At 35.2% G+C, this 20,409-nt stretch overlaps 1 protein-coding gene across 1 annotated transcript in view; it reads right to left on the reverse strand.

Moving 5' to 3' along the window:
- Positions 1-20,409, reverse strand: part of CNTLN (centlein) — a 174,571-nt gene that overhangs the window by 116,349 nt on the left and 37,813 nt on the right. Inside the window, 5 exon segments of the mRNA XM_054289514.1 lie at positions 11,000-11,171; positions 14,253-14,298; positions 17,678-17,756; positions 20,210-20,288; positions 20,290-20,330. Coding sequence (XP_054145489.1) covers positions 11,000-11,171; positions 14,253-14,298; positions 17,678-17,756; positions 20,210-20,288; positions 20,290-20,330 — 417 coding nt within the window.

Here is a 20,409-nt window from a genome sequence, read left to right on the forward strand (position 1 = left end):
GTCGCAAATTGCGAGCCATATTGCCTCAGTAGTAGTTACTGAATTCAAAGTAAGTCCTTTGATAAAAGCCCATCACAAAGATATTTTTATCCATTTTTTTTTAAACACAAGCCTTTCTTTATCAGCTATTGACCAGAACAGTTAAAGCATATGGCACAAGTTCATTAATGAACAGTAGCACACAGCACTCTAATTTAATGAAACCACTTGAGCCATAAAAATCAGATTTAGTTAATTCCCCCCTTCCCTTTTTTTTCTTTTCTGCATCTAGCCTATACCCTGGACTCCACCATAATGTCATGGGTGATCTTGCTGTAAAATATAATTATTTTCTCATACATTAAAAAACAGATTTTATATTTTAAGAGCCTGTGCATTTTGCAACATGGAATGAGGGGGTATGGGTGTGTGTGAGGACAAATGAAAAGAAATTGAAAATTGGAAAGAAATGTCCAAGTACTTTCCTCTTCATAACCCAAAATTTAATCTGATAACTAATAATAGTCTACATAAAATTTCTATTTAAAAAATTGTCTGGCAGCTGTCTTCTAACAAAAAAATATCCTTTATTCAGTGAATAATCTTTCTGTGAGAAAGCAGCTAAACAAGCAGCACCCAGATGGCAAACCAGCTACAGTTTAATTAATCCACTAAAAGCCATTCAGTTTTCAGTAAGGGTAATGTAATTTTGAATAATTGTAGGGAAAAAAAATCACTAAACGTTCTTAAGTTTTATTATAGCAGCATGAATAGTGCCACTATAGAGTAGTTAAAGTTGAGTTGCTCTTTGCATTATAAACCCTACATTTTCAGTATCTTGGTCCTTTTGATTCCTGTACATTGAAAATAGATAAATGGAATATCAAACTAAATGAGAATGAAATTATTCTTCAAAACAGCTTTTTTTCTCCTGCCTTTTTAGCACTCTAGAATAGGATGTAAACTACTTCTCAAAACTTACACTACTTCCTAAAGTACACTGCATTTCTTTCCTTTCTTAAAAAGTAATTTCAAAAGCTGCACAAAATCACTGTTCCTTGTTTTATAGACAACACACACCTGCATCCTGGCACACATACAACATTACAGGTGAAGTTCCAAATTGTCATAGTAAAACAAAACCCAGACATAAATAAAATTGCATTTTATGATGATCAAGGGCTAATATACTGTGATCCCAACAGCAACAATGACTTCACAGACTGCATTAGACAAGTTATAATGCCACATAGCTTTTCTGAGGCAAAGAACCACTTACAAGACAATCCTTTCTAAGTGTATTATCTCCGCACATGTGCAGCTCAAAGACTTTACAGACATTTAGAAAAATAATTATACTCTAAGAAATGCCTTTATTTTTTCCTTTACGTCTTGCTTACAGGACATGCACACAAAACATTGTAAATACAGTTTCACAACCCATTCGTATAAGAAAAAATGGTATACATATCCAAAATTTAAATTACATCATTAATACTGAAAATCACATGAGTTGCAAATGTAAAGTTAAAATTGTACTAACCTATGTATTTCAAACACTAAAAAATACTGTTACTTTTCTATCATAAATTTGAGCATGGAAAAATAAAACTTCTCAAGGTATAATTTATACCTGTCCTTATTATAAGGGTAATAATCTGAAAAAACCAGACAGTTAGCAGTTAAGGGAATACAACCATTTGAAAAGTATTATTGGTATTTTCCATCATTAAATCCTAATTATTTACTCAGTGTATTGTGTCACGTAAATTGATCAATTTCAGCTCCATATTAGTTTCTCCGAAGCCAGAGCCTTCAAGCAAACAGTGATAAATCTTTTGCTTTCCTCAATGTGCTTCAGTGTTACATAGCAATTATACCCATTCTGATTGTATTTCATCTTGTCCATTACAAATATCTTTTTACTACAGTACTTGTTAGTTGCTTTAAAAACTACATTTTGACTTCTTTCTGATGATTTTAAATTACTTTTTTAATGAATTGAGTATTTCTAGAAACTGGAAGACAATTCTGTCAAGTTTTGACCCACAAAGGGTGCAAGAATGAGAAAATTTTATTATATATAAATTAAACTTTAAGTTTTCTAACAGTAAAACCAAAATTATTGTAATGTAAAAAGCATTTTTTTAGGAATATGTGATATCCCCTTTTTTAATGCTGCATAATTACTAAGACAGAAAATCAAGCTCAAACATGGACTTCAAATATTCACACTGCAATAGTGGGTATATTGGACTAAATCTAGAACTGCCAAAAGAAACTATAGATACCCAGTCAAACTCAATTCTTTTACCATTTATATTTCAGTCAAAATCAGTATTTTAAAGACTCTACTACATAAGTCTAATAAACTGAAACCACTGAAAAACTGATGTTAAAAACAAGTAAGTCATACTCTGAAAATATACCTTGATGGATTTTTGCATGGCAACAATGGATGCAGTTTTGGAATATTTCCTTTCTGTTTTTCTCATATGGATCTAACTTTGTATTTTAGTCTAAAAATCTGGGGGGTTTTGGTCGAATAATCTTAAGTCACATATACGTGCAATCTATGTACTTCCATTGTTTTACTGGTATTTTCTCTTCTGACTACTTTTAAAAACTTCATAATGAGAAATTATGATACTGTATTAGGTAGAACACACATACCTGTCAAATGCTACAGTTACAATTGGAAACTTTTAAATGCCTGTTAATTACTGGTTTTTGATCAAGTGACACCTCTTTGATGACATTGTCTTTGGTGTCTGGACACACACAAAGGAGGAGTCAGGGCAGAAATGACTGCTTCAATTCAGTAAATATATTTATATATTTATTATTCACATGGATAATAGTTATGGTATACTAAGTGAACAATTAAATGCATACATAATAAGATGTAAATATAAATTTTCTGTAAAATAGTCTGAAATTTTTCATCACACACATTACCAGAATAGCCAAATAAAATGAAGCAAACATTTGTTCCCAACAATTAAGAATACAGCATTTTAAAAAGGCGTTTTTACCTTTAATGGAAGAAAACAGACATTCTTGCTAACAAAGCCAATACTAAAAAACTAATTTTTGCCTAACTCAGTGTAATCTGAACAACAAGAAAAGTTCAAGCCTAGGAAAGAATCTCCCTAACACACACAACACTGATGTCCTATACTCACAGCTACTCAGTATCTGAAGAAGATACCTCACTGTTTCAACAGACTGTTAGCATGTCTCATAGGCTAAACTTTCAAGCAAGGCATTAATCTTAACATGCTCAAGAAATCAGCATTTCATAGCAGAAATAAAATTGTACTTAAACCAACTTCTCTTCTTAGGAAGGATTGCTTAAAAAATTGTAAAAGGAAAACTAATAGGTGTCCACACTGCTTTGGTGTCCTGTTAACCAAGCTTCTATTCCAAAACCATTGTATTCTGATGTTGCAGTCAAGAAACAGATGAGTTAGAAGATTCCTTTTAATCATGCTTGACTTCAGGATTTTACAAATAACTGGAATTCTGGTTATATAACAGGCCAAGAGAAGGTAATCACTGTTTTTCTCCCCTCCAGAAACCCCAGATGGGTAATCGACACAATAATCATTACCTTTCTGAAATTTAAATTGGTTAGTAAAGGTGGTGATGGCAAATTTGGCTGTAATCAAAATCCAGTCAAAAATGAGCCTTATGTTACACTACCAAGAGGCATATTCCAGCCTTTCAACCAGAGGAACACTTCATGTTTAAAAAATTTGGGATATTTGTTACTGCAGCATGTAAGAATGACTTTGCCTTTTACTCTTTCTGTTGTCACTTTTTTAAAATGATACAATTCTTCCTCCCTTTCATTTGTTTATATCACTTACGAGTTAAAGACTTGAAAAATAATCACAACTTCTAGCTTGGGGAACTACCTAACATTTTGTGAGAAATTTGGAAACAATAATCAATCAGCCTTTCATCCTTCCTCTCATTTTCTACTCCCACAGGCTCTCAAAATCCACACAGGACAAAGTGAATTACTTCTTGCCTTTTTCCAAGGCAGATCAGAGATCACGTCTCTCAGGCAAAACTAATTCAAGGTCCAGATAGATTGATATTTCAAATGAGTCCAAGTCAGTAAACATTTGCATTGAAATTTTTGTGCCTAGTGGATATTATATTTATATTTATAGTTATATTTATATATTTATATTTAGAAATGCTCTCTCTAGAAGTGCAAGTTCAAGATTAGCCAATTTCTTATGGAAATAAGTATCTCACAGGAAAACAAACAGTTCATTTATCAAAACCATATAATGTCCTTCCAAATGAATGGAACATCAAGACACAGTTACTTCCAGCTATAACTATATAACCTCATTAGCTAGATCATACTGGTATGACAATTTGCTGGTTTTATGACTAGCAGTACTTAAGTGGTTATAATTATAGTATCTGAAAGGTAGCATCCTAGTAAGATGAATGGAGAACATCAAAAATATTATGCTTTTTCCTAGTTGGCAGCCACATCCCCTGATGTAGCTAATGGGGTTTTTTGGTAGTCAGCATTTGTCAGGACAAGACAAATAGCATGTCTTTTGCCTCGCACAAACTTTTCCAACCTTTCCTTCTTTGAAAATAGTACTAATAAAAAATATATTCAAGTTAAAAACTAGCTAAATCTATGCATAAAAAACATATTTACACTATTCATCTTTTAAAACTATGGTTCATATACTTTTTAAAACAACACCAACATACTATTCAATAGTAGTTTTTACTACTATTGATAATATTCAGATTTTTTTTTGAGGAATTTAATATCAGAAAATTTAAAAATTAAAATTAGCTGTCAGAAAACAACACAGATAACCAAAACAGCTTCCAAGTTTCCATTTGGCTCCTCATCTTTTCTTTTTCTGTTTTGTAGATCAAAAAAATGCTTAATATTTACATTTAATTATTTGGAGTTTAATTCTCGTTTCTGAACCAGTTTTAGAAGAAGCACCATATTTAATCACATTGGAGTATGCACATTCCAAAATATTCAGAATTGTACAGCATGATGAAACATGTTAATCTTCAATAAAGTCAGGTGTATAGAAACAGAATGTAAAACAGACATCTGTTTTACAGAGAGACAGAACATTGCATAGAATATCCAAAAGAAAAACACAAATATTGTATATGACTTATCTCAGAACTAGCAAACCTCACAGAAGAAAATAATGGAATCTTGACTATATGTATATGAATGGTTTTATTTCACTTGAATGCAAATAGGACAAGAGATCTACCCAGTAAACTTTTAAATCCCCAAGAAAACTTACAAAAATAAATTTTGTTCATAAGAAAAAAGAAATAGGAATATATTTAAAATAATTCCTTACAACATCTTATGACATTTGACAATGGGGAAAAAAAAAGCACCAGCAAGCAACACACAAATGCTCTGCAAAAATTGTTGACTGACTGTATTTAAGAGAATTTCTTCTGAACACATTATAGCTGTCCTTTCTCTTACAGGCAGCTTAGATTGTTACAGGGGAAGATACTTAAATGAGAAAATATTAAAGGTATCGAAATCTGTAATAAATTTAGCCTATATGACACGAGAGCATTATTCATCAGTCAGAAAGGGTGAGTAGTTTAGCTGAATTATACAGAAAGTAAAGTATTCCATATTTCTCAGCTATTCTAACAAATTTCCTGTATTGATTTACCTGATTTCATCAGAAAACACTCTTTTGGTACATCAGTGAAGAGATACTTGAAACAGAAAACAAAATACCATCAAGAAAGCAAAAAATGCCTAACCAAAGCCAGGACCTCCAGAAGCAAAAGAAGGAACTGTAATTGCTATTCACATGTAATGGAAAACACAGCCTGATAATGGTGGGAAAAGGAAATACTGACATATATTGAATATGTGTGATGGCAGGATTATCTTAGGTCAGACCAAGGAAAGCTGAGAAATTTAAAAAAAGAACCTAGTAAAACTAAATAATCAGCTTATGCTATTATTGGATGGTGTGTTAAGCGTTAAGCAGTAGCGCAATTGGAAAAAAAAGAAACACCTCTGCAGAGTGAAACAGCTGAAACAAATTACCAACACTTAACAAATGTGCAGGATTTATTTTAAAGTAGATTTAGATTGCTCCTATGCACTAAATGCCAGCTAACAGCAAAGGTACATTTTTCAGTGCCATGATCCAAAAGGTGTTTAGTTGATACTGTCATTACTTTTCTATGGTATCAACTGAAGTATCACAGTAGGGTCATTTGGGAGACTTTCTTCAAAGTTCCAGCTGAGGAACTAACGCTAAGGTTAGTTCCATCTAAAAAATGTAACAGTAACCACATTATATGCACTGTGTATAAAACAAGTATTCTCCTACATTAAATGTTTTATCAAAATGCTCACACTCTAAAAAAGTACATTACAGAGACCCAAGTAAATATAATCATAGAATCACTAAGCCTGAAATGATCTTGAAGATCATCAAGTTCAACCTTTGACCAAAACCATTGTGTCAACTAAATCATAGTACTAATTGCTATATCCAGCTGTTTCTGAATCCAAACACACAGTATCATTGAGTATTAATGACATATTGAACATATAGTAATGACATAAATTTTTAAAAGTTAGTCTAAATTAAGACAAAGTAAAACTATAATGGAAATTATTACAGCACCATTGCAGAAATCCATGTTACAACCCATGCTTTTTAGGAGAATTTGAAAAGAACAAGGGCAGAAATCAGCAGAAGAAACTCTAGGGTGAAGGTGAAGAGACAGTCCAGACAGACTATATATAGCATATTCATTATATTACTTTCATTCTATTTATATTCACTTTTTCCCTCGAAAATACTTGAATATTCTGCAGGTAATCAGTCTACACAATTACACACTGTAACTGCTTTGGTCTAATACCAGTACAGGGTCCTTTAGACATGAAAACCATTGCCTGTGAGTGCACAATTTAATATCACCCTAAGAGACTCTTCAACTTCAACCTATAGGCACATCTGATGCCAAAATCCATTTTCTAGAATGTGACCAAGTGTACTGATGTTTGGCATGCAAGAAACAAAGACTACCTGAATTAACACACTTTCCAACTATAGAGAACACTATCTGAGCTTGAACTCAAGTGTGGGGACCTGTTAAAGATCTGAGTTCCTCAAAACCTTCCCATAGCAGACATTAAAATGACAATACACTCATTACTTATGTGGGCTTTAGCATATTTGACTGGACATGTAGTTTCTCTCCTGCCTTATCATGTATGAAAGGACTTAGGCTTCTCATTCTAATTTGAATAGGAACCTGCACTACTATTAGCATTTACAGGAAGTGTAAAACAACTGTATTATCATCAACACAGTAACTTGATGTTCTGATGACAATTTCATGGGCTTGAAGGAAAGCAAACTACTTGCACAAGACACCATAAGAAGGACTACCAAAGGCAAATGCAGGTACAGAACAACATCTGAAAATGTATCTGTCATGTTCCTAATTTTATCTACTTGTTGATGACCTTGATGCAGATTTCTGTGATTCCTCATAACTGCAAACTCTTACTGTGCTTTCCAATTACTATATCTAAATAGTCTAATTAGACTACCGCAGAATGCTCTTCTTCATCCACAGACATGCGCACTACCGCTATTGATAGTATTACCTATCCAAGAGCTGAGTTCCAGGACATAAATTATCATTTCCTGTTGAATGACAATGCTATTTCCACTCCACTAAAAAGGCCTTCCACTGAACGACTTTTGATCAGTATGATTAACATGGATCCTAAAGGCCACATCAGATAAAGTGAAAGTAAAGCATTATAAAAACAAAGGCCTTAAATTGTAAATTTCAGAAAACTGTGATAAACTGGCCAAGGACTTCAGAGTATCTTCTTGTCTTATTATCCCTAGTATTGATTGAAATCTCTCCACCTTGAAATTGTTGATGAGGACAAATCTATTGAGTCTCATTAAATCCAGCACAGGAATGAAGTCCCCAGAGCATTTGGGACCACTAAAGCAGATGCTACACATTTTAGAAAAATATTCTCTATCCTTGAGAATATGAACTACAGCTGCAATATGAAATAGACATCAATTTATTTCCATAAAAGCTCTAATGTAATGGAGTTATTGTAGAACACAGCATCCTTAAAATTTGTGCTTAAAGAAAAAAGGTATGTAAAGTCAACCCAACTTGATAAAACAGGTTACAGACCTCAATATGTACAGACCTCACTACAGCTAGACTTGAAAATCTGTGGTCCTCAATACATTTATACATCTTTCAAAGCAAGTGAATGACCTCAGATTTATCATAAATACTTTTTCTTTTTTCAGTCTCCTGTTTCATACTACACATCAACATCAGCACAAAACCCTGTTTTTCTCAATGGTACCCTGTTAACAGGAACTTTGAATATGTGAGCCAACCAAACTGCCTGAGCTACAGCACATAGTGCCTATCTGACCACTAACAGAGAGGTCATTGATCTTGCTGTAAGGGACAATATATCATAGGATGTACACGCTGATAGGCTCAATGCCATTTGAAGAAGTAGGAAAATATTCCTTTGTGACTGTATTTATGGAATAGCTGACACATCCTTATCTAGCTGTTGCAGACTGCATATTATTAATGCAGGGAAGACAAACAGAACACAGATTTGTCTGCAATAGTTCGCTCCTCTCTCAGTGAAGCAAAAAAATAGACATTTATATTATTTCTATAGATGCTGAGTTTTCCAAAAGCCTGCCGTGACTTTGGTAGACATATCTTGTGATTTGAAAAATCCACATTACTTGATGCAGTTACAATTGGCTGTTTTATACAGTTCTGATCAGAAATATAGAATAGGACTGTCATAATAAATTAATTCCTTTCCCCTTCCAAAGTTCCCTTAACTCAACTTGCCACAAACATTAGCTCTATTCCACTGTGACTCAGGAACTTCACTTACTCCTTTTTTCACTGTTGTTTTCTCTTTTTTCCAGGTTTGATATTTTTTTCAGGTTTGATATTTTACAAAAAGCAGACTTAGCAGTTCCATAATAGTAATTTTTAGCAGATATGAGTTGGCTTTTGCTATTTTAAGAGAGTTTACTCCCCCATGTTTAAAAATATTGAATTTAACATCTCCAAAACAGCAAATTTTAGAGTCTTTTGTAAACTGGGACTATTTGGCAGTTATCAAAAATTAGGGCTTATCTTCTAAACCACAATAATCTTGTTATAAGGTAAGACAGGCAGGAACTTTAAGTCTAGACTGATTAAGAACTGTGAATCATCTTTCTCAAGAAATCCTAAATATTGAACCAAGCTCAGATTAGAAGTGGCTTGACCCTATAGCTATATTAATATAACCATCAATTTTACACATTACTTAAGCAATTATTTTTCATAGGACAAGTCAAATTCTTTCCTGAAGAACTACTGGCAAAATCTCCCCTGTGCAAGGTAAAGTAAACTTTATAAAAAGTTTTTTCAGGATTTAAAACAGTCTCATGAAAATGAGAACTGAAAATCCAGTTTTATTTTCTTTCATATTGTGTTGTTGTATAACTTGTCTGGAAGAAGATGGTTTTACAGCCACCACAGAAGACATGTCATACTGTCTTCCTTTTTTTTTTTTTTGAGTGACTCAAAGGATTAATTTAACACCTTCAGAAGCACTGACTAGAGAATGGAAAACAAAAAAAGTAGCAACTCCTGACGCCTCTATTCTCCTTTTTTTTTAATTCTAGAATTTACTCTATCTTGCTCTAGACAGATAAATTCCTCCTGCCTTGTACATGTTCTGAACAACTTTGACAGAAGGTCTACTTGTAGATTGACTGAGCTACTACTGCAATGAAGAAATTATTTAATATCATCATTGTATCCTCACTGTATCATCACTGCAGTCAAATAAACTGCAGAGTTTTCTAGGGTGTTTGGGCTTTTTTCCACCCTTTTTTAGATGCAACAGCTCTTTATGCTGGCATTCCACACTATTTCAAATTACCTTGGCAAACAACATCACATGCTACAGTGTCAAGTAGACAAGAATGTGTTGGACAGTACAAGCCATAAATACTAAATAAACACACCTTTGGAAACACAGTACTGATTCTGGGTTTGACTGGTTTGACTCAGGTCTAGATTTACAATTTTATTACAATCTGCACGCTCTAAGTAAGACGACAAAGGGAAGAAAATTTTTTTGGGAAAAAGCACTGGCAATACACAACTTCAGAAGGCAGTTCCAAGATAGTAGAAGGCATGTGAAAGTTCTTTATAGAAATTCTTCCTTGCCTTCTTGCTTCTTAATCCTTCTAAGAAAGAAGCAAACATATATTTTGTATTTCTTAGAGACTGAAATATATATATATAAGTTCATAAACCTGAAAGAAGTTCTGAGTAGTGAGTGTTTGGCAGATCAACAGAGTGAATGTTTTCCCTGACATTCACCAAAAACATAAAACCATTCTGCAAATGTGTGTATTGTTCAAACTTCGTGAACTAGTTAACCATTTCAAAAGGTATTATAGCAACAATTTTTCCAGGTAATTTTTATAGAGCAGTTGTTTGTATCTTAAACCACTAATACTCTTTGTGATTCACACAAATACTTCACTTAGTGAAAAGAACATCTTCCCCTGAACTATGAAATTCAATTTGGAGAGTTTAGTAATTGAAAGCTCCTGTCCTACAGAAGAGGAAGATAAAAACATAATTAACACCAAATCAGATAAAGAAATTTATATGCTTGGCAATTCAATCCTACTTGTCTTCAGATGAAACGAAATCTTAATTTTTTAAGGCTGATCCATTCTATGTATGCAAGAGGCCATATACGCTGGTACGCAATCAGACCAATAAACTCAGATACTCAATTATATTTTGGCAATAATAGAGAATAACAGAGATCTAAAAAGTGCAACACTACAAAGAGCTTTGATTACTCTGTGCATTGATATTGTACAGATGGATATTAAAATGAACCCTATGAGCATAAAGCAGAATAACATACTTTTTGATATGTTGTTGTAGCTGTGTGAGCATATTCATGGTCTTGCAGTACTTTTTGTATATCAGCACTGAGAGCCTCTAGCTGCTTTATCAGCTCAGCCTGCTGTGTTCTATCTTCAGTGTTTTGTCTGTAAAGATTCTGCAGCTCCTCTAACTTCTTCCTGTGCAAAACAAGCAATAAAGAGAAACTAAGAAAAAGAACAATGATCTCTGTTAAAAAATTGTACACAAATAATTTTATTGTAGATAATGAGCATCCTATCTTCATAAGGCAATTTTTCTGTCAATTGCCTTACAAACACTGTAAGTTACATATAAAATATTTACCATACACTTTTGAGAAATACCTAAAAACCAGTTACACTTCAAAATGGGATGCCTTTCTATTTCCCTGTAATGCTTTAACTGCTCTAAAATAAATAAATTTTCACTACTTCATCTTTTTCTAATCAATATTCAGTTAACTCCTTAGCAGTAAGTCTCAAAATCTAAAATACACAGAACACATCAACTGTAAATAAGTTGTTGGGTTTTTTTACTTAGAACAATTGAAAAAGGTAAAACTTTTTCCTGAACTTGCAGAGTATGTGTGAAGCAACCTTTTTTCCTGACATGCATATAATCCCTAGACACATGAATATGTTTGCTGATAAATTACTTTTTGTCTGCAGGTACAGAATACTGCAACAACCATAAACAAAGTAAGCAAAACCTTTGGTGTGTATCATATAACATAGTAAAAGCCTTATAAATGCAATAAGAGGAATGGTGTTGTAATGCAATCATAGGATAGATCTAGTATAATCAGATTTCTTAATAATTTCACTGTACTGCTGATGGATTTTCTAAATTAAGATCAAAGCACAGTAACACTTACTATAAAGAATGATTAAGACTTTGAACATTTTCTGCAACATACATTGGAAGTACCAATGACTCTATTAATCTCTGCTTATGTATTTTCTACTTAATTCTCTTTTAATTCACAAGCACATTTCAAGCTAGTATTACACAGAGATACCAAAATTTATATTTAGCACTCCAACTAATTCTCTTCCTTACTTCCTCAAAGAATTGTCTTTTAACCTCTAACACATATGAAATGTTTCTGTGACTGGAAATATCATTAAAGGAGATATCACTGTGTTTTTCTAATGCTTCTGGAGATATCTAGGTAAAGATTAATGTATAAAAGGTAAGCAGCAATAACAATTTCATTGTCTTCTTCCAGGGAAAACACAATGACAAATAAACAATTTTAAAGGAAATTCACAGAAGTTTTTCCTTAGACCTGTGCCACTGATTAGAATTTGTGACTGAATGATTATTCAATACAGATACACCTGAATAATTACATATGAATTTAAATAAACTGCATGCGCAATACAACAGTCAGTTAGTTTCATTGTTAAAAAGCACCATTTCAGAAAGCCTGTTATGAGAGCAAAAAAGTATAACACTTACTAGGACTTGTAAGTAAGTGTAATGCTTACTAGGACTTAACACTAAGTCCTGCTGTTCTGCATAAATTGTAAAGTAGTTCCGCAAAGTTAATGAAGGTAGAGATACACTAAAGACTCCTGATGCATGAAAGTGCAACTGCACTATGTATTGCATATGTACTAATTTAATTCTGTTCAGAAGAATAGCAGCAGAACTACAGACAAGTGATATACTAGGGGCTTTCTGACAGCTCTACAACAGGCTTCCAAATAAGCTCTTCTTTAATTTCCCTGATTGCATGTATATAATTGAAAATAGCATATCTTTTCTCTGCCATTGAAACACAGATTATATTAATTTTGCACAGGTTCTCCAATCAAATCTTCATTTTGTTGTGGAAGGGAAAAACATGGGATAATGTTGAACCCTCAAGACCAGTCTGCTGTATTGCTACTCTTTAATTTGTATGCAAACATCAATGCAGTTATCTGTGTCTGTCACCCAAGAATGCAGTATTATGTGTTCTCTAACAGTCTGCCCACAAAGTGCATTCAGGTCAATGGGAATCTTTTTTGTTGACTTTATCAGACTTCCAGTTATATCCTTGAGGGAAGGCGGTGAGAGGGGGAAACTAAATCTTGCAGCCAGCCACACAAGAACCACAGCACAGTCAGAACACATTAACACATTTTTTTATGTTAAATTCAAGGCTTTTTAAGTGTAAGAAAATTCAGTCACAGTTCCATTACACTACATTCTAGAAATCAAACTTTATTTATTCATACTTGTACTTCAACTTGCTTTTGTCTTTAGTGAATGAGGCACTATTTTTACATTGCAAATCAATGGGGGAGCCTTCTTTTATTTCACTTTTACAGACCAATATTGAAATTATGCTAACCTTTAGCAGGCACTATTCAGTACCAATGTGCAATACAAACAACTATGCATAAATAAGCACTTTGATAGGAAATTGGCCAAATCAACGAGGGGAGTTTTAAATTAGGAATGGCAGGGATCAAAGATGTTGATGAAATGGCAAGTGAGGGAGCTGTGGCCTGGACTGGCAGGCAAAAGGAGACAGGTAGATACAGACGGAAAAGACCTCGTGATGAGCAGCAGAAAGTTCAGGGAGGGTGTTCACTTTATGCACACAAATAATGGAGTGCTGACAGTATGAGGGAGGTTCATAAGAGTCTTGCTGGTGAGAGGAGAAATGGGTGATAATATCTTCACAAACAACTCATTCTGAAAGAACCAGTGAAGTTCTGGAGAAATGGGTGTGGGGGTCTTCATTAATATCAAGCCACTCAAGTTTGTTGCAGAACCAAGCACATGACGAACTTCAGGGCAAAATGTGCAGGCTTACTAGACTTATGAATATTAACTTCTCCAGCCAGGGTGGGCTTAAAGCTAGTTTTCACAGCCATGCAATGCATGATGGGGGTGAGGGGGATACACCTTACAGGGGGAATGTAGTAGGTGATTCAGGAAGGCTTTATCTTCCTAGAACCTCAGCCAATGGGAAAAGGAGGAGGGGGGCAACATGCAGTCAGGAGTTTAGGATAAAGGAGGCCATATCTTCCAAAAGCCCAAGACTCCTCTGTCTCCTTTGTAGAAACTGGTCTTTTACAGTGTGATTTTCCACACACTGGGAAATTAGCTCAACTGTGTGCCTATCTGAAGCTGCTGTTCAAATGGACACAGCACATCTTCATGGAAGACAACAGGAGGAATAAGAGATCTGTCAGCACCTGATGGACTCACTGGGATCACAGAGACAAGGTGGGACAACTCACATGACTGAAGCACTGCCAGGCATGGATACAGGATCTTTACGAAGGCCTATGTTAAAAAGAAGGTTCTGGGTAACTAGAGCAGTCAACTGTGTCTTAGTCCCTGGGAAGGTGATGGACCATCTAGTGGAAAAGATGATCACTGGGAGTCTTAAGAGGAAATAATATTTACAGATTCACAGAATATTCTGAGTTGGAAAGGGATCACAATGACCATCAAGTATAAGTAAATGGCTTAAGTAAATGCCTTTTACAGGGACTGAACCCACAGCCTTGATGTTATTAGCACCACGCTGTAACCAGCTGGCCTGCAGCTTTCTTTGAGGCAATTCCCTTCTCTGAAGGAATTCTTATTGCATAAGGGGTGAACACCGATGCTCTTCTTTGTGATTGCAGTAACACTATTGACATAGTGTCCTATAAAATTTGATAGACAGACTGATGAGGTATAGACTAGATATGCAGACAGTAAAACTGTCTGCTTAAAAAATGTCCATCATTTGAACTGGTAGAACTACTGGGTTTGAAGAGCTGTAAGCAAAATTAAGCACAAGGCCACGCATTACAGGAACAGCCTAGGGGCAAACATCAGGGCCACCACTTTTCAACATCTTCATTAATGACAATGAGACAGAATGCACCACAGCAACTTTGCCGATGACACAGAAAAAGGGGACTGCACAAAAGATGCTTGGCTGCCATTGAGAGGAACCTTTACAGACCAGACAAAAGGCTGGATACAGGAACATCATGCAGTTCAACAGAGACAAGTGCAAATTACTGCCCCTGGGGTTAAAAATCATGTATAAAAGCACAATCTGGGAACAGACAAGCTTGAATGCACGTTATCAGAAAATGCCCTGGAGACCCTAGTGGACACCTAAGTGGCCATCAGATAGCAATGTGGCCTTGTGCCAAATGCTAATGACATCCTGAGCTTTGAAGAGGATATTACTGCCAACAGGAAAAGGGAGGTGATACCTCCCCTCTAGTCAAAAGTTTTAAAGCCCATCTTGATGCTGTGCCAGTTTCTGGGCTCCTCGGTACAAGAGAAACATAGACATGGCTGGAGAGAGCCAATGAAGGGCCACAAAGATGATTTAAGTATTGCAGCATCTGCTTCATAGAGAGCAGCATAGAATACATAGAGAGGCTAGAAAGATGGGTCTGTTCAGCCTGGAGAAAGGAAAGTTCAGGGACAATTGATATATCAACATCTATAAATATCTGATGGCAACCTAGAAAGAAGATGCAGATGGACTCTTGTAAGTGGTGTTCAGTGACAGGAAAAGAGGCAATAAGCACCAATAAAAAACAGATGAAATTCCAGCTAAACACAGTAAAAATATTTTTATCCATTGAAAGAGGCCAAACACTGGAAGAGCCTATGCAGAGAGGTTGCAGAGTCTCCATTCTGGACATACTCAGACTGGACATGGTACTGGACTATAGAAGGAGTCCTAGTAAAATATATGTATTGTATAAGTGGCCTTGCCCCAGTCCTAGTTGTTCTAAATGGGCTGCAGCTGTGATGTCCTTAATTGGGCGGCAGCTGTGGCTAATGAGGATAACTGGGATAAAAGGGGGTGGCTTGGCTGGTCAGGGAGAATTTTGGAGGGGTCCTGATGAAGAAGCAGGAGCAACACTGCTGTGAAGAGCTGCGTGTGAGAAAACCACCCAGAAGGTATGGAACTCTAGAAATATGATAGCAACAATATGATTACAAGCAGTGGTGACCCCAACGTGATAGAAGATAGGACAGCCGGGAGTTGTGGCAGCCTGAGAGCTGGGAGTCTAGAAATATAACAACAACAAGAGAGGATCGGACAGCCGAGAGCTGTGGCAGCCTGAGAGCTGTGGAGAAAGAGCTGTGGGACAGCCTAGAGCTGTGGAGAAGTATGGCTATTGAATCAAGGAGCTGTGACAGCCAGGAGCTGTGAGAAATATGGCCTTTGAGTCAAGAAGCTGTGGGGAAATACGTGTGTGTTGTACATGGCCTTTGAGTCATGGGGGAATGTATGTATTGTAATATTTGTATTGTACCTCAATATCTGTAAGTAAAAGAAAAGGGGGAAATACAGTAGGAGTCCTAGTAAAATCTATGTATTGTATAAGTGGCCTTGCCCCAGTCCTAGTTGTTCTAAATGGGCTGCAGCTGTGATGTCCTTAATTGGGCAGCAGCTGTGGCTAGTGAAGATAACTGGGATAAAAGGGGGTGGGTTGGCTGGTCAGGCAGAGCCTTGGACGAGCCCTGACAAAGAAGCAGGAGCAACACTGCTGTGAAGAGCTGATTGTAAGAAAACACCGCGAGAAGGTATGGGACTCTAGAAATATCATAACAACAATATGATTACAACACTGGGCAACCTGCTGTAGCTGATACTGCTGCAGCACACAGCAAAGAATAACCTGAAAAATACAAGAGCAGCAAAACAAGACCTGAGTAAAAGTCTCACTACCTCATCATTTACAGCACACAAATTAAGAGCAACTGCATTGGAAGGGGTGGTGGGCAGGGTGGGGGCACACATGGTGGAGGAGTAAAAATAGAAACATTATTGCAGGAAAAAATAGTTGTAAAATCATCAGGGATAGAGTTGGACTAGATAAGAATCAAAGGAATGAAGTCATGGCCCACATTTCTGCTAAAAACACTGGGGCAAGAAATTCAAATTCATTTTAGAATAGATTTTTCTCTATTTGCAAACAGTTTAATATTTCCTGGATACTTATGACAGCAAGACTCAAGCCTCAGTGAATCAATCAAACTTCTCCAGTTTGATATTTAGAGTTCCACCAGAGCTGTGTCAGATCACAAAGTTCTAGGCCCTGGTATTTAGCACAATTTTAAAGCAAAAATCACCAAGCTTGATAACATGAAAATGGAAAGGTTACCATGGACTCTAAAGAGATACAGAAAATCTGTACTAAATTAAAACATCAAAAATATAACAAGAAAACACGTGTCACAGGTAATTCAGAAGTTTGAAATGAAACCCAGTGAGGTGAAGAGTGCTTGGCAAAAATTAGGCCAAAAAAGAAAGGTAATGGCTTCTTCAAGACAGTCACTACACAGGATGTATCCTGTAAATACTGTTTGGTCACTGGTCCTAGAAAATTTATCTCCCACACCTCCAAAGTACACAGACTTTTACTGCCATATGGTAGTATTTTCAAAACCACCTTGTTATTCTGTAGAACCAGAGTTGCACTGGACCATTTCTTCAAAGTTTGATCTCCACTTATTTACTGAAGAAAACAATTCTCTTGATGTCTACAGACACATCTACTGTTAAACTAAAAAAAAAACACTTGCCAACAAGCTGACAGATATGCGCAACACGGGAAGTGGTGAATGCACAAGAAACAGAGCACTAGCCCAGTATGTACACATTCCCTTGGAGACTTGCTTCTGCAATTGAACTTACCACATAATGTAAAAACTTTGGATAGTATTACCAAGGTGTCAGCAGAAGGTGTATTTTTCTGAATCTGCCTAGGCTGTATCTGAAAGAAGACACCAAATGAAGGAAGCCAGTTGACTTTATTTCTTTCTTTCTGCTTCTAGAGCTTGTTTCTAATAATTTCAATTGTGTTCCTGCTCTGTTTTCACGGAATGAGAGGGTGGGGAAGGTAGGAAGGCAGCAAACAGTGAGACAGAGCACTGGGGAGAGCAGAGGCATTTGCAAGTCAAATTGCCTTTTTCAGCTCTGAAGTTTGGAATTGATTATGGGAAACTGAAGATACTAAGGAGAATGGGCTATTTTCCACACTATTTGTCCGAGAATTTTCTGCCAGCATCAAATGACAACCAAGCATTCGATGTGATACTTTCATAAGAATAACTTTTAAATGGATTTTAAAAAACCCCAACAACATTACCATAAACAGGAAAAATTAAATGCTTTAATCATTAAGTCAACACAGTCACAAGACTTTGGCCTATGAAAAATGAGAAGATGGAAAGACTTCATTTTCTCCTCAGATTTTTTCCTTTAACTGGGGATTTGTTACTTTAACTTAAATAAGAGTTTGTCTTCTTTTTACAAAGACTTGCTTAATTTTGATGCCATTTTTAATTGAGAAATAACAGAAAAGCAATTTTCTCTACATACTGACATCTCAGAAGATAAGAAATAAGAAATTTCAGTATTCTATACTATAAAAGTACAAAATATTTGCAACTCTTGGTATGTATTGCTAACTACTGAAACTGTGAATTTTACATAATATAAGCTTAAGCCTTCTTTCTTCATAACAGAAATGTCAACAAGAAATTTGTAGCTGAAGTTCATTGAGAAAGATTAGCAGAAAACGAATTATAATGATACTGATCAAACATATACATACAGACATGTGAAGCGTAACTCACATACTAATGATACCCAAAAATACTATTACTTATTGCAATACCATTAACTATCTAGTAAGGAAAACGTTAGAGCACACAAAATCCCCCCCATATGACTGATTTACCAAATAGTTCCCCATAAATCTAGAGGATTTGTTATATGGAAAACATAGGAGAAGACTTCACTTTAAAATAAGTGTAGTCTTCATCTCTTTATTACCTCATATTCAGATCTTATGTTCAAAAATGTCTTTATTTTACTTCCACATTTTAATGAGGTGCTTGCGCCAAATTCTAAGGGGCTGTTTTCCAAAGAATATCAAAGAATTCTTTTTGAGAAATTTGAAGTTAAAAGATTAGGCCAACTCAGATTGCAACATCTGAAGCTGAAACCAGCCAGCAGTAACTTTGCAAAGTTGACTACCAGACTCTAAAATGCCTTCTTTGCTGTCCCCAGTCCTCACACATATGTGTTTTTCTGAGAATAATTTCAGGAAATAAATTCTATTAGTCCATTGTTGAATTTCACAAATTCTATTGACTGCCTCTTTCAATACAATCTCCCAATAAGCTTATGCATGTTTATTGACTTTTTAAAACCCAAGTGGTATAATTTCTTCTAAACATGAAAATAATTTTTCTTGTATAGACATCATCTTTCTTGCAGAGATTTCAACATGAAAAGATTTCAAGATGACAATTTAGTTCAGATGCATCAAAAATAATATTTCTTGGTTTTTGGTTAAAAAAAAAAAAAAGACTTAGATATTGACTCCCTACAGAAAGATTTTTTGTGCTTGGAAAGTAAAGAGGAGTATCCATACCAATGATTTCTACTTCCCAACTGCAGCTCTTCAGGCAAAACCACCATTTAAAGGAATATTGAAGGGAATATTACTAATCTAACATAGGAATGAAACAACGCGTATGCCTCTGAAGTTAAGAAGTAAAACATGGACAATTTTCTGACAATTGACTTAGAATTAACAATTATCTTCTGACATTACTGTATTCCCCAGAATTAAGGTAATCTTTACAATTCATGTAATTCATTCTGTCCTTTAGTTCTTTTCCAAAACACAAATAATGCAGCACTAATCTTACAGATTCAGTGTAAAGAAACAGTGTGTGAGACCTAAGATAAAGCTTAAATCACTGCACTTTAAACCTTTAGAACAGGCCCACGTAGAATTTTGCTGACTTGTCAGATTTTAATCTAATTAAGAAGTTACACTTAGGCTTAAAGCTTTTTCAAGTTTAGGGTGCTTAGCCTCTCTAATTAATATTCATGTCCCTAATCATATTGTTACTTTATTACTTTCAGTCAAGATTGGTAGTTCTCTGACACAATGCAAATTACAGTAGTATAATTTCTCAAGTCAGTCACTACTCAAAACCAGCTATGATATACAAGAGTCAAAATGTAGCAGGAAGAGTCTACATAAACTGGCAGACTTCCAGAAGCCTTACACCTTGTGAACAGAATGGTAAAACACACTGTTGCACAAAAGTATCTTCAATGCATGATACCACTTTTTAACGGGAATAATAGCCTTTTTGAGAGGATTCAGACTTAAAGTTTTTATGAAATACTTACTTAGCTCCAAACCACATCACAATCCTTTTGGAAAAGTTCTTCCTGTTTCATATCTACCTGAGATGACAAGTTACTGCATATACTGCGCAAACTTTATTTGTTCTCTTGTCTCTGCTAAATCGGTTTCCAAATTCTGCAAAGACAAAAAATGAAATGCGTTAAGAAGAAATAATTAAAATCTGCTATGCAAGTTATCTATGTATATAGATATA

Source organism: Melozone crissalis, unplaced genomic scaffold, assembly GCF_028551555.1.
Source record: "Melozone crissalis strain CALT ecotype California unplaced genomic scaffold, PUWL_Pcris_2 ptg000005l_1, whole genome shotgun sequence".
NCBI lineage: Eukaryota > Metazoa > Chordata > Aves > Passeriformes > Passerellidae > Melozone > Melozone crissalis.